At 46.1% G+C, this 13,969-nt stretch overlaps 1 protein-coding gene across 1 annotated transcript; it reads left to right on the forward strand.

The window, feature by feature from the left end:
- Positions 1-933: 933 nt before the first annotated feature.
- On the forward strand, positions 934-13,085 carry PLAT (plasminogen activator, tissue type; the record flags this gene model as incomplete). Its single annotated transcript, XM_084232587.1, has 13 exons — positions 934-1,008; positions 1,864-1,906; positions 3,661-3,798; positions 4,161-4,271; positions 4,633-4,807; positions 5,890-5,981; positions 7,456-7,627; positions 8,172-8,257; positions 9,985-10,180; positions 10,293-10,429; positions 10,591-10,731; positions 11,588-11,754; positions 12,927-13,085. 13 exons carry the CDS (start codon positions 934-936, stop codon positions 13,083-13,085), a joined length of 1,692 nt encoding a protein of 563 aa, XP_084088713.1.
- Positions 13,086-13,969: the final 884 nt, after the last annotated feature.

Below are 13,969 nucleotides of genomic sequence, written 5' to 3' on the forward strand. Positions count from 1 at the left end.
ATGACCAAAAACCAGATGGCTCTGCTCCTTCCTGCAAATCTATACTTTGCTTGTCTATAAAAAAGGAGACAGACATTCCGATGGAATGGTGGGAGGGGTGCTGGCTGGTCTGGAGGAGCCTTTGCCTTGTTGGACCAAGAGAGGGACATTATGAGTGGAAGAGCAGAGGCATCTGAGTTAGGCTGGCTCTGCAAAGTGCCGGCAAGAAAATCCCTATGGTTTCCTCTGAAAAGTCACCGTGTGCTAAATCTAGTCACCAGTGCAGGAATTCACTTCCAGGGAAGCCAAGGTTGTAAAGAGGGCCAGACATGGCCCTGCCCTTCAGCCCACAGAAATCTGTGAAGACCCATCTTCCAGCAACCCAAGTGTCCATGAAGGGACCCGACTCTGTCTGATCTCTCCAGACAGACAGAGGAAGAAATTCTGATGCACACAACGACATGGATGAACCTGAGGACACTTTGCTTAAGTAAAGCAAGCTAGTCACGAAAGGGCAACAGTTGAGATTCCACTAATATAAGAACCCAAATAGTCAAACCCATGGAGACAGAAGGTAGAATGGGTTTTCCCGGGAAATGGACTTAGTGTTTAATGGAGACAGAGTTTCAGCGGGGGAGGATAAAGTTCCGTGGCTGGGTGTCGGCGATGGTGGCACAACAAGTATATGTACTTAGTGCCACTGAGCTGTACACTTAGCAATGTTAAGGTGGTAAATTTTGTGGTATGTGTATTTCATTACAATCAAAAATAAATATAAAAAATCATGTTCCAGACACTTGTAACATTTCCTGTGGTAGAAGCTACTGCTGGAAGGACCTGGCCTCAATATAAATTTGCAGGTCCTTGAATTTTGTCATAATCTTTGACTGTTCACATTACATGACTTAAGTTTTTTTTCCCTTTCTTCCAGAATTAAAGGGACACTTTGAAGAAATGATGAACAAAATGAAGAGGCAGCTGTGGTGTGTACTGCTGCTTTGTGGGGCAGCCTTCACTTTGCCCAGACAGGTGGGTGTGCCCCATCTCTTTCAGATGTTCCTCCATGTGCCAGAGGCCCCGAGGGCAGATGGTATTGAGCTGAGAGGGTCAGCAGGGCCACCAAACCCACATGTGTGCACTCCCCTGTGTGGAGGTTGCCCAGGAGTTAGGTTGCCAGCAGTCCCCCTAGACCCTTATTCTGACTTAAGTAAACAGTTAATCCCACTCCCTACCCATGACTGCTCCTTTGGAGCTCTTTTTAAAGAGTGTGGTTGAATTCATCCATAAGGTACTTATAAAAGACGATGCACGTGCCACACATGAGCCATGGAAGTGGGCAAGGTGCCCTCACAGTCCAGTTGGTGCTGCTCACAGTCCAGTTGGGCCAGAAGCTGTACAACACATGTGATCTCTGAAAGTGCCCACAACAAAGGGCCATCATAGAAGGCCCAGCGGGCAATGCTCAAGCAGTAGGATTTTAGAGAAGGGAGAGTCAGGGATGACTATGTCGAGGAGGTGGGGGCCACCACTACACTTTACAGTATGGTGGCCACTGACCACATGTGGCTGTTTAATTTCAAAATTATATATAATTGAAAATTCAGTTCGGTCACACTAAACACATTCATGTGCTCAGTGACCATGTGTGGCTACCATATTGGACAGCATGGATATTATACATATCTGTTTAATTCTTTTGGACAGGGGAGAAGAATTAGAATAGGAAGCAGGAAATGTACCTTCCACCTGGGGTCAGTTATCTGAGGGGGAAGCTCTGGGAAGTTGGTGTCTGATGGGCTCTTGGTTGCTTTTGCAGTTTGGTTCCCTTTGTTCTTAAGATACACAGTGTGAGCTGATCCTTTTTCCACCCCTGGTTCATTGCAGGAAATCCGCATGCGATTCATAAGAGGAGCCAGATCTTCCAGAGGTAAGATGAGTCTGAGGTAGGCAGGGCCCAGTGGAGGTGGAAGGCAGCTCAGGGTTTTCAGGTTTAAGGGCTCAAGGCTCTGTTAGAACTGCTAAGTTGAGTCAAGTGAGGGGAAATTTTGTAATGTAAGTCTGTAAAAAGGTCTTTGTCACCCCTCCTACACATTCACTGTTCCCTCCAGGAAGCTGAGGCCCGTGAGCCAGTTCTGGGGGAGCAAGAACAGGTGTGCTGTCTCTCAAGGGGGCAGGCTGTCACAAAGGGTGGTGCCTATGAGCTCAATAGTCCAAAATCCTGTGACACAGATGAGAAAATGGAGCCTGGAGAGACTGAGTGGCTTGTCCAGGGCCACACCGTTGCCAGGCCACAGCAATCCTGGACTTTCAGCTTTTCCTGTGCTGGGAACCCCAACCCACTGAGTTCACTCAGCTCCTTCATTACGTAACATCAGTGTGCCTCCTTTCTCTTGGTATAATAGGGATAACTCACCTGGGTTACCTCACAGGAGGCGAGTGGGAGAACTTTCTCTCCATAAGACCACATCTAGCGTTGACTCTTGAAGCCGAAGGAACATTCCCTCAAGAGTCTAAGACGTGAAAATAAATGTCCACAGCAGATTGTCTTGAGTCTGATTTGAAGAAATCTAGCTCCAGTTTCAGGTCCAAAACTAGCAACCCAGGGCCTTCAAATCTCCTCCTTCCCTTGGGGCCTGACCTAGTTCCTCTGGGTCTGGAAGACTTGGCAGACTTCCTTTTAAAGTGGAAGTTTCTCCAGAGTGAGTCACACCTCAATTCTTAGCACCTTCATTGTTGGCCAGCACAGCATTTCCTGCAAGGGTGCCTAGGCCCTCAGATCCTCAAGGGAAACAACAGTAGCATTTACAATAGGCAGATATTACTTCTTTTAAATAATTAAAAGTTAATTTTTTTAAAAATTGGCATTCTGGTTTGCAAATAGAAAGAGGGAAGGGGGCCTCCCTGGTGGCGCAGCGGTTGAGCGCTGGGTTGCGAAGCTGCCCGCTGCCTCTGCAGCGCCGGTTCGATTCCCGGCTGCTCCCGGCCACCAGAGGAGGGTCCCACATGGCGCGCAGACCTCTCCTGCCGCCCGCTGCTCCCCTCAGCAGTGTACTTCGGTCCTTCTGCCTGCTCTGCTCCCTGCTCTGGCTCTGGTGAATTCTCTCACCCTCCCGCACTTCTGACTGTACCCAGTGCATGTATAAACAAAACAAACAAATAAATAAACAAAACATGCAAAAAAAAAATATTAAAAAAAAAAAAATGGCAACACTCTAAAAAAAAAAAAAAAAGAAAAAGAAAGAGGGAAGGAACATTAATGGAAGTACTTCAACTATTTTTAGTATATGAAAAATACTAAAGAAAGTAGCACATTTTCTGCAGGAACAAAAAAGTCAGTTTCCTGTGTCCCAAATGAAGCATTTCTGTGTAGTAATATTCTGTGGATCAAAAACTCTTGTAGGCCAGTGTATATATTTTTTTATAAAATGAATAATTAAGAGTATTAATTTAAAAACTTCTTTTGAAAAACTCTTTTAAAATGAGGACCCATCGGAGAAAAAATACAAGTAAAGGGGTCTTCGGTGACAAAATATCAGGTATTTGCTGTCTTCCAGCAGAGAGCAAGGAAGGATTCAAGGTAGGGTTATGTTGAGAATGAGTGAAGGGATTTTTCACAAGACAGGGCTTCCCGTCAGTCCTTGATGAGACTGCCCTGCAGACACAGCCCGTCTCTTGTTATAGGGATCTGCAGAGATGAGAAAACGCAGATGGTTTACCAGCACCAGCAGTCGTGGCTGCGCCCCATGCTCAGAAGCAACCGGGTGGAATACTGCTGGTGCAACGGCGGCCTGTCGCAGTGCCACTCGGTGCCCGTCAAAGGTATGGACGGATGTCAGACTAGGGCTTCGGGCTTCAGGGTCCAGTCTCATGCACACAAACCCTGACTTTCAGGGTCCCTGGCAGAGATTCTGAGAATGTGCTGCTTGGGCGAAGAGGATGGTGCTGACAATGTAGGGCTGGGGGCAGATGCCTTCACCTGCCAAGCTTCTGTTTCTTCACCTGTAAAATGGGGAGAATAATAGCACACACTACCTTGTGCTTTGCTATGAGAATTAAATGAATTCATTTTTGTAAATGGCTTAGAAGAGTGTGTGCATGTAGAAAACATGTTTACATGTTGACTCATAATTTTTAGAGCTACACTGAGAGTATTAAGGGGTTTTCTGGTTTGCATTTAACAGGTTGCAGCGAACCAAGATGCTTCAATGGGGGAACATGTCGGCAGGCCTTGTATTTCTCAGATTTTGTCTGCCAGTGTCCTGAAGGATTTGTTGGAAAACGCTGTGAAATAGGTGAGTGGTCGGTGGGTGGGTGGGAGAGAGGAATGCTTAGGAAATCCTAAGCAGCAAGGACAGGAAGTGTGTGGCCCCAAGGGCAAGGCTAGGGGGTAGTGGTAGGAAAGGATCACCCAAGATGTGGTTAGGGAAACAAAGTGTTGTGTCCAAGGCCCAAAGGCAGGGCCTTCGAGTGAATGTGGATTCAGGCTCTGCTGCCATTCAGCTGGGCGAACCAGTAACCACAGACCTCCTGCATCCCTGTGTCCTCAGCTGTCAACCTGCCTCATCCATTTGGGATGATGATAGAAGCAGGTGTGAGACCTCTTTGGAAAACCAAATGGATCCCCAATTAAGGTGTCATATGTCCTGCTTTCAGATACCCGTGCCACCTGCTACAAGGACCTGGGTGTCACCTATAGGGGTACATGGAGCACAGCAGAAAGTGGGGCTGAGTGTGTCAACTGGAACAGCAGCGTGTTGATCTGGAAACCCTACAACGGGCGGAGGCGAGATGCTGTCAAGTTGGGCCTTGGGAACCACAATTACTGCAGGTGAGACGCCATCTTCCCAACTAAGAGGGTGGCTCTCTGGTGAGAAGCTGCTGCAGAAGCTGTAGGTGAGAAAGTCCTACATCAGCTCAGCCAGGGTTCTCTAGAGAAAACAGAATCAATAAGAAAGCCATATAAAGAGATATAGTTTAAGGAACTTGTTCACGTAATTGTGGGACTGTTAAGGGGAAATGATGTCCTGAGCTAATTCCATGCAGGCTTTGTGGACCCCACCCCCACTCCAGACCAAAGCCATCAAGACATTGGGAAAGACAAATCCTGTCACCACCAAAGGGAAGGTGGCTGGGACCTGAGGGTGGAGTTGGGCAGCCAGGTTGGGTATAAAAACCAACCACGTGGGCCTTGGGAGGCTCGCTTTCTCGCTCGCCTCCTGGCTTCACGGCTCCTGGCTTGCAGCCAGCTCTCAGGGTGCCATTTGGGATTCCAGGTCGGCGGATCGGGTAGGACTCATTTAAAACTTTGTCTCCTACTTTTCTCCCTGAGTTGTACATTTCCTCATTTCCCCTTCCCTTGTAAATAAACCTTTTATTAACCTTTCACGTGTGCCTGCAGTAGAGCATTGATAAGTCCTTTTAAGCGCGTGGGTAAGGACCCACAGTCAGGCAACCCGTTTTGTATCGGGGCTGCCCTATAACAGTTCTAGTAAGTCTGAAAGCTGTAGGCAGGCAGCAAGCTGGAAACTGGAAACTCAGACAGAAGTTTCGAGGCAGAATTTCTTCTTGGCTTTTGCTCTTGAAGACTTCTACTGCTTGAATGAAGCCCACCCACAGTGCTGACTTAAACTGCAGGTGGTAACCACATCTATGAAATCATGTCACACCAAGCTCTAGATGAGTGTGTGGTTAAACAACTGGGCACGGTAGCCTAGCCTAGCTGACACAGAAAACCAACCACCACATACCCCCCACCGTCCGCTTGGCACTCACACCAGGCTGGATTCCAGATAAAGGCAATAAGTCACACTTCCACCTAGCATGACACTAGCCCCACCCCCAGAGGAGGAAACAGAATGCGTGGGTATGGGAAAGACCTCCCTGTAACCTCTCCCTCTCCCCATTTTCCAGAAACCCAGACCAAGACAGGAGGCCCTGGTGCTATGTCTTCAAGGCAGGGAAGTACAGCGAGGAGTTCTGCAGCACGCCCGCCTGCCCCCAAGGTAAGTGAGCTTCTGCACCCACCCCCAGGACACCAGTGGGGTGAGACTCTAAGAGGACAAGACTGCTGGTCCTCCTACAACTGAGGAGAGAAAGGAACAGGAAAAGCAGTTATCATTTTGGTTGTGGAGGAAGAACAGTCAAGAGACTAAGGTCTCACCCAGGCTTGACCTTTAACTAACAGTTTGACCTTGAGCTAAACTCTTTATCCAAATGACCCTCATTTTCCTAATCTACAGAGAAGATGGGCGAGGCAGTGGTTTCCAGTCCTTTGAGAATTTTGTGATTTTGGGGTGATTGATGAATCTTTCTCAACTTCCCCTTCCTTCCTCTCCCTCTCAACCCTTAAGGAAATTTCCTAGGCTTAAAAAATACAAAGTTATGGGCCTCCCCTGGTGGCTCAGGCTGTTGAGCACCGTGCTGTGAAGCTGTTCACGGCCTCTGCAGTGCCAGTTTGATCCTGGCCCGCCGGCGAGGGTCCCACATGGTGCAGCAGACTTCTCCTGTCTCGCCCGCTGCTCCTGTCACGCCCGCTGCTCCCCTCAGCAGTGTATTTCATCAGTCTGCCTGTTCTGTTCCCCGCTCTGTCTCTGGTGAATCCTCTCACCCTCCCGCGTATCTGGTCTATACCCTGGTTCTTGTATAAATAAATTAATTAATTAAAAAAAATACAAAGTTACAAGAATATACTATGAATTCAGTGGTATAATCACAAATCATTTTGTTATCACAATAGTATGAATGCTTTAAAGTTTTAAATTACATATACAAAAATAATATGCATTTAGTCTAAGGCAATGCTGATGTGCCTGTGAAACTGAGGACTCTACATTAACTCAAAAGCATCCTCCCCATCCAGGAACTGGTCTAAATTGGAACTCACTGATCTAGGTGATCTTAAATATCCCTTCGAATTTGCTATTTATGCCTACTGATATACTTTGTCAGTTTCAAATGTGGAAAAAAGAGGGTGAATGGGTGAAATACGCAATGCTCAAAGGGTCATACTCTATCTTCCTTCCCAGTGCTCTGACAAATCCTTCAGAGCACTGGCAGGCAAATCGAGAAATTAGGTGGTGCTGCCATCTCCCTCCCTTGAAGTACCTTGATTCAGTGCAACCTGTTAAGTACAAACAAGGAAACCCCTAATTACTTCCCAAGCAGCTCCAGAAATAACCACCATTAATTGAACCCAGAACCCTTTCCTGCTGAGCCTGACTATACCCTCAGAGTCTCTCTCAGCATAGCTATCTAGGAAGCCCATGCAGTTAGTGGAAGCTGGCACACCACATGAAAGCTTTGTGCCACCCCTCTATAAAAGGGCTTGAAGAGAAAAGGGGGGGAGCCACTTTTCCCGGGGGGCCTGGCTCCTTCACCTTCCCCGGCCAGCAGCTCTACCTCAGCCCTGCTGCAAATCCCAGCTTGCCTTTTGCATTTAATTTGTTGTATTTCACTTTGAGATTTCTTTTGTTCCAGAAAATGGGGACTGCTACATCAAAAAAGGATTAACATATCGTGGCACTCATAGCCGTACCGTGTCTGGTGCCTCCTGCCTCAATTGGAATTCCATGATCCTGATGGGCGCGACGTACACAGCGAGGATGACTGATGCCCAGGCACTGGGTCTGGGCAACCACAATTACTGCCGGTGTGTAACACAGTCTGGGAGGTTTGCACTGGGAAGAGCCTGAGATTGGCACATAGGATAGGAGGAGATTTGATGCCTAAAGTTATATGAAAGACCAGTGGGTGGGAAGGAATCGTAGATATTATTTAGTCCAACCTAGTCATTTACTAGGGCAATGCCTACAATGAAAAGCAATATACTCCAGTTTTTCAATCCAAATTCCAAGTTAGAGGTGCTGTCCCCAGCTCCCTAGAACTCTTTCGTTCTGCTCTTACATGCACCTTTATTTCTGAGAGTTCTGAGTTTCCTCAGCACAGCTTCCGCAATTTCCTAGCACAACTCACAGTTCCTCCTGACACCCCTGTGAAATGAGAATGTTATACCGCTGATAGAAAAAGTTAATGTTGCTTTCTGATGCTGGGTCTGTGGCAAGGCCATGTCCAGAAATCAGGGTTCCTTCTCCTGGCTCCATGTTTTTACCTGGTTTGTTGAGCCTCCTTCTCCTCTTAAGTGGTTTGTGATGTGATTGAATATGTGACCAAAAACTTTAAACCTGTATCACTAGGAACCCAGATGGGGATGACAGGCCTTGGTGCCACGTGCTGAAGGACCGCAAGCGGACGTGGGAATACTGCGACGTGCCCCAATGCTGTAAGGGCTGACCCTTGCCACCTGCCTTGCCCAGCTTACCTTTGACCATTCCCCCTTCCGCTTCCTCTGTCTTCACAGCTGTCTGCTCAGTCCATGTGGCTGCCGGATTTGGGTGGGAGAGTCTTCCATGACTCAAGCAGTAGTGAGCTGGCCACACTCTGGGGCAGGGAGTAAAGGGGCAGGACAAAGAAAATGGAGAAAAGCAGACCAATTTCTCTTTGTATTCAGTAGGCTTGAAACTTTTCTCTCTAGATGACTTTATTAATGATGAGGAGGATGGCAGAGGTGAATGTGAAGCGACCATATCTAGCTCAAATGTGTGGCTCCCCAGATAATAAAATTATAGCATTCTCCCAACGATGTGGTGGAAGGTAGTCTTCCCACCTCCATTGACTGGCTTAGGAAGCATGCTTTTAGAAGTCACGTGACCTGCCCTAGCTTCTTGGGCTCTAAGCGACAGAGCGAGGATCTGATCCCACCTCGTCTGACTCTAAGGCTTGTATGACAGATGCCACAAGAATGGTTCATTCAATGTATTTTTTTTTTTTTAGAGGCATGCTTTATTTATTTGTTTGCTGGTTTGTTTGTTTGTTTTGTTTATACATGCACTGGATACAGTCAGAAGCGCGGGAGGGTGAGAGAATTCACCAGAGCCAGAGCGGGGAGCAGAGCAGGCAGAAGGACCGAAGTACACTGCTGAGGGGAGCAGCGGGCGGCAGGAGCGGTCTGCACGCCATGTGGGACCCTCCTCCGTGGCCGGGGAGGCAGCCGGGGATCGAACCGGCGCCGCAGAGGCCGCGGGCAGCTTCACAACCCAGCGCTCAACCGCTGTGCCACCGGGGAGGCCCTCATTCAATGTATTTTTGTTACAATGTTGATAAGGAAAAGAAATTCTGGTTGACATTGAACAAAATGACGTTATTTCAGGAACTGCTTTCTTGAGGTATTCTTTTAAGTAGTTTCCAAGAACTTACTGACAATGACTAGTGAGGACTTCGTGCTTCTACCTGTGACTTCTTGCTTCCTCACAGAAACCATGTATCACAGGGGAACTCAGTTAGTGATGTGGGGTCAGAGTCAGGGAAAATTTTAGTTGGTATACTTTGCTAAAAAGATTAAATTTTTGTTTGGAAGTTATCTGAGGCTAGGTTATTATTACTCTGTGCCTGTGAACACACAGATCAGTCAGAATATTCCTCAAGGACAGAGTGTAGTTGGGAAGGTAAGACAAAGACTTTCAGTCCCCACCAAGGTTATGGTGGTGAGCCCTAAGAGCAGTACTGGTAGGCTACTCAGAGCCTCCCTGGCTGGAGTGTTAAGAAAGCTAATGAGGGGTAGTCACAATGCTTCATTATTTGTTAAGTCTGGAAGTGGATCCAGGAAAAAACTAGCAGTAATAAATGAAACAGCCAACAGAGTTCCAGTTTTCGAGTCAAACCGATCTGGGTTCAAATCCAGGTACCATTAGGACATTGGGCAAAAATTTCTCAGCCTCTGAAGTGCAGTGTTGTAAGGGCTAGCGATAATGCAGAGTGCTTGGTGTGTAGTGTGTACTCAAAAATTGAAAGTTGTGTGTTTTTTTTATTGCCATGGAGACTATTAAATCACTCTGTACCAAACTTACAGTATAGTGAACCTGTAGAACCTTGGGGTTCCAAGAGAAGAAACCAAGAATCTCACCTTAGGGCCACCTGCTGATCTCCCTTCTTTGTCCCTTCCTTTCCCAGCTACCTGTGGCCTGAGAAAGTACAAGCAACCCCAGTTCCGCATTAAAGGAGGACTCTTCACAGACATCACCTCTCATCCATGGCAGGCCGCCATCTTTGTCAAGAACAAGAGGGGGGCAGAATACAAGCTTTTGTGCGGGGGTATGCTGATCAGCTCCTGCTGGGTCCTGTCTGCTGCCCACTGCTTCCAGGAGAGGTAGGCACTTAGAAAACCCAGTAGGTTTTTCTACTCCCTAAGGCCTTGAAACCAGGCCTCGTAGAGGAAATCTTACACCAAGAAGAGCTTCCTAAGGCTTTTTCTCCATTAGGTATCTTTCTCAGAACCTTAAAGTGATCTTGGGCAGAACATACCGTTTGATCCCTGGAGAGGAGGAGCAGAAATTCGAAGTAGAAAAGTACATCATCCATAACAAATTTGATGATGACACTTACGACAATGACATTGGTAAGATGTCTTGTTCTCCCTGCTCCTTTGCCAATTCCAGATGGCACAACACACATCCATACATGTGCTCTCAAACCGTCACCCTCTGCTTCACCTTCCTCTTGAAAATGAGAAACAGCCTTTCACGCAAGTCTCAATCTCTTCCTGATTCTTCCTCCTAGCCCTGCTGCGGCTGAGATCGGAGTCACCCCACTGTGCCGAGGAGAGTGACACTGTCCGCACCATCTGTCTCCCAGAAGCCAACCTGCAGTTGCCTGACTGGACAGAATGCGAGCTTTCTGGCTACGGCAAGCACGAGGCGTGTAAGTGGAAGGAAGCTGGGCCCCATCCTGTCTGTCTGCAAACAGTAGGGGATGCAGATGTTGACCAGATAGAAAAAGTGGTCATGAGTGTGGGTCTGGCTCCAGTCCAGGCACTGACACAGTGGAAATGTAGGCAGGTCCCCTGTCTAGTGAGAGCCATCTTCTGCCGTCCCTACCTCACAGGAGTGCCCTGCAGATCAGGAGAAGTCTGAATAGTGCAAGTGCTTTGAAGAGTTTTAGGTTTCAAGGAGGTTCTGCTATTAGGTGGTATATAGTAGTTAAGCATATGGGGTCCTGGATTCTTCAGTTGTGTAGACCTGAGCTCAAGCCCTACAGCTGTGACTTGCTGACAGCATGACCCAGGGCTTAGATTTTTATTTTACAATGCTCCAAGCCTCAGTTTCCTCATTGGTAAACTGGGGATAGAATTAACTACCTCCTTAGATTATAAGGATTAAATTAAATATTAGCTTAAACCTGCAGTTCTCAGTTGGGGTAATTTTGACCCCCAGGAGACACTTGACAATGTCTAGAGGCATTTTTGATTGTTTTAAGTCAGGGTGGAAGTATATGTTGGCATTCAGTGAGTGGAAGCTAGGGATGCTGGCAAACAATATAATGCACAGGATAACTCCCAACCCCATTATCTGGTCTGAATAGTGGTCTCAATAGTGCTGCTATTGAGAAATCCTGGTTGAAACTCAATAAATAAAATATTGGAAATTTTATAAGATTTAACCTAATATGTATAAAGGCTTGAAAAATACTAGTAATGGGGAAATTTTATTTTCTCCTTCCAAAATGGTTACAGATAACTTTGCCTGAAATCATTAGACCTTTCCCGCTTCTCTTTCAGCTTCTCTTGACTATTCTGAGCGCCTGAAGGAGGCACATGTCAGGCTGTACCCCGCCAGCCGCTGCACATCGCAGCATTTGTTTAACAAAACTGTCACAAACAACATGCTGTGTGCGGGGGACACACGAAGTGGAGGGGACCAAGTCAACCTACACGATGCCTGCCAGGTAAACAGGAGCACTCTTCATACTCTGAACCCGAGGGTTTGGCCAACAGGTTCTTCTTAACCAAGGTAATCAGAGCCAGAATGGAGTGATTCATCTCAGTGAGGCATTAGGGATTCTAGATGAGGGCCTCACAGAATAAAGTAATTGGAGACAGATCAAAGTTACCCAAACTTCAGAAATCTAACCTGCAGAAATTTCCCCAGTATCTGCACAGGAAACTCCACCTGGTACAGGATTTCCTGTAAGGCCAGGTGATTGATTGGTTCTTGAAGTGATGGATAAAGAAATACAGATGAAGAAATTCTTGATTTCTGCAGATGCTGGAGAATTGGACTGTTTTGTAGAAGGATTTGTGAGAAATAGGTTTTAAAAAATGCCTATTCAGGCCTTATGCCCTGGAAAGCAAGCTATTTCAGACTCTGTGTCGGAATCCTTATCAAAGTTAGTACTTAATCTTTCATGATAACAAGACTCTGGATATGAGACACAGACCAAGAGGCTTAGGTATTGGGACCTAAATATAGCCAAGGAACTCTTAATGATCAGACATTTTCATGACTACAGTCTCATCACTGAGGAGACTGGGGAGAGAAGGGAATACAAAGAGAATTAAGGACAGGCTTTCATATGTAAGACCTTGTAGATTTTGTTCTTACAAGGTAATCATATCAGCATTCCCCGCCCACCCCTTGGGGCCTTGATTTCTTTTTGATGATTTCCTCAGAAACCTCAATCGTGTCATCTAACTTCATAGCCATAAAAAAAAGGGTGTATACAAAGTGAAACCACTGTCTATATAAGCTGCAAGTTAAAAATAAAAACAAAACATTCTTTGGATTCAATAAGACAATGACAGTTGATAGCAGCTAAAAAGTCACTAAATGTCATACACTATTCTCAGCGGCTTTTCATGCTTTCTCCCAAGTAATTCCCCTGACAACTAAATACTGAAGTTAGCCTATGGTGACACTGCAAATAAGTGGTAGAGTTAAAACCAGAGTAGAGGCCTGAAATGTCTCAGCAGTTATCTCAATGCTGCTTGAGATAAAATGTTTCCTCTCTGAACTAAGCACTTTGAAGAAACGTAATATCAACACTACTATATTAACACAAACATCACCCTCAAATACTCTGTACCTGTTGTAACAGCTAACCTGCTCTCTCTTTCACAGGGTGACTCAGGAGGCCCCTTGGTGTGTATGAAGGACAACCACATGGTTTTGGTTGGTATCATTAGCTGGGGCCTTGGCTGTGGGCAGAAGGATGTTCCAGGTGTATACACCAAGGTAGCTAATTACCTCGATTGGATTCAAGACAATATGCGATCATAACTATGAACACCCAGTTCCTGGGCATCCCTAGGGACCCTGACCCTGCCTGCCTCCTCTTCAGAAGACATTCCAAGGCAGCGTGCTTCTTTTACACAGATTTCTCCATGAGCCATCACACAGTACAAGGCAGGGCAGAATCAGTGGGAGAGGGCAGAAGATATATTTTCACAGATACTTCCCATTTTGGAAGCTTTCAGGGCTTGAGGTGTGAATTCAGATTAGCATGAGATAGTCATGTTAATCCCTCCGAACACTGCTGTCCAGGACAGACTAGAGGTAGGAGGCCAACCTCCCTGTGGAAATGGAGCCATATAGATAAAAGCATGTCTCCATAGTAAAAATTAACTAGCTCTTTCAAGAAAGAAGGATTGCATTAGAAACAGTGTCTATTTATGATCGCAAGGAAGCAGAGGCCTCCTATTAAGGGAGGGCTGGCTGGCCAGCTCATTTTCCTCAAAATCAACCTTTAAATCAAGTATGTGGATTCCCTTTTCTCTGTAACTGTTAGGAGGAATTCCTATTGTGTACAGTGTAAATCTTTTTCCTTTAAAACTTTATAATAGAACTGTATCATTGTAGTAGCTGGTATACTAGGTTTTAGTATATTTTTAGCAATCCATTTTTGTTTTTTCTTTCTGTTGTCACAATGCTGTATTATACTGTCCTGAAATAATAAATTCAGATATATTTTTCACAAATCAGAGTGGATTTACTCATATAATATCCCACAGCTTAGTCATGGTAGTCAGTTTTGCCACATTTTAAAAATCATTTGAAATATTTTCTTTCAATCACACAATGTATATTGGTACTTGCTGCACAGAAGGCAAAGTGTTAGGTGCTGTGGGACTAAAAGATGGGGAGGAGGTGTCCTTGGTTTGACA

The sequence above is a fragment of the Talpa europaea genome (assembly GCF_964194135.1).
Source record: "Talpa europaea genome assembly, chromosome: 4".
NCBI lineage: Eukaryota > Metazoa > Chordata > Mammalia > Eulipotyphla > Talpidae > Talpa > Talpa europaea.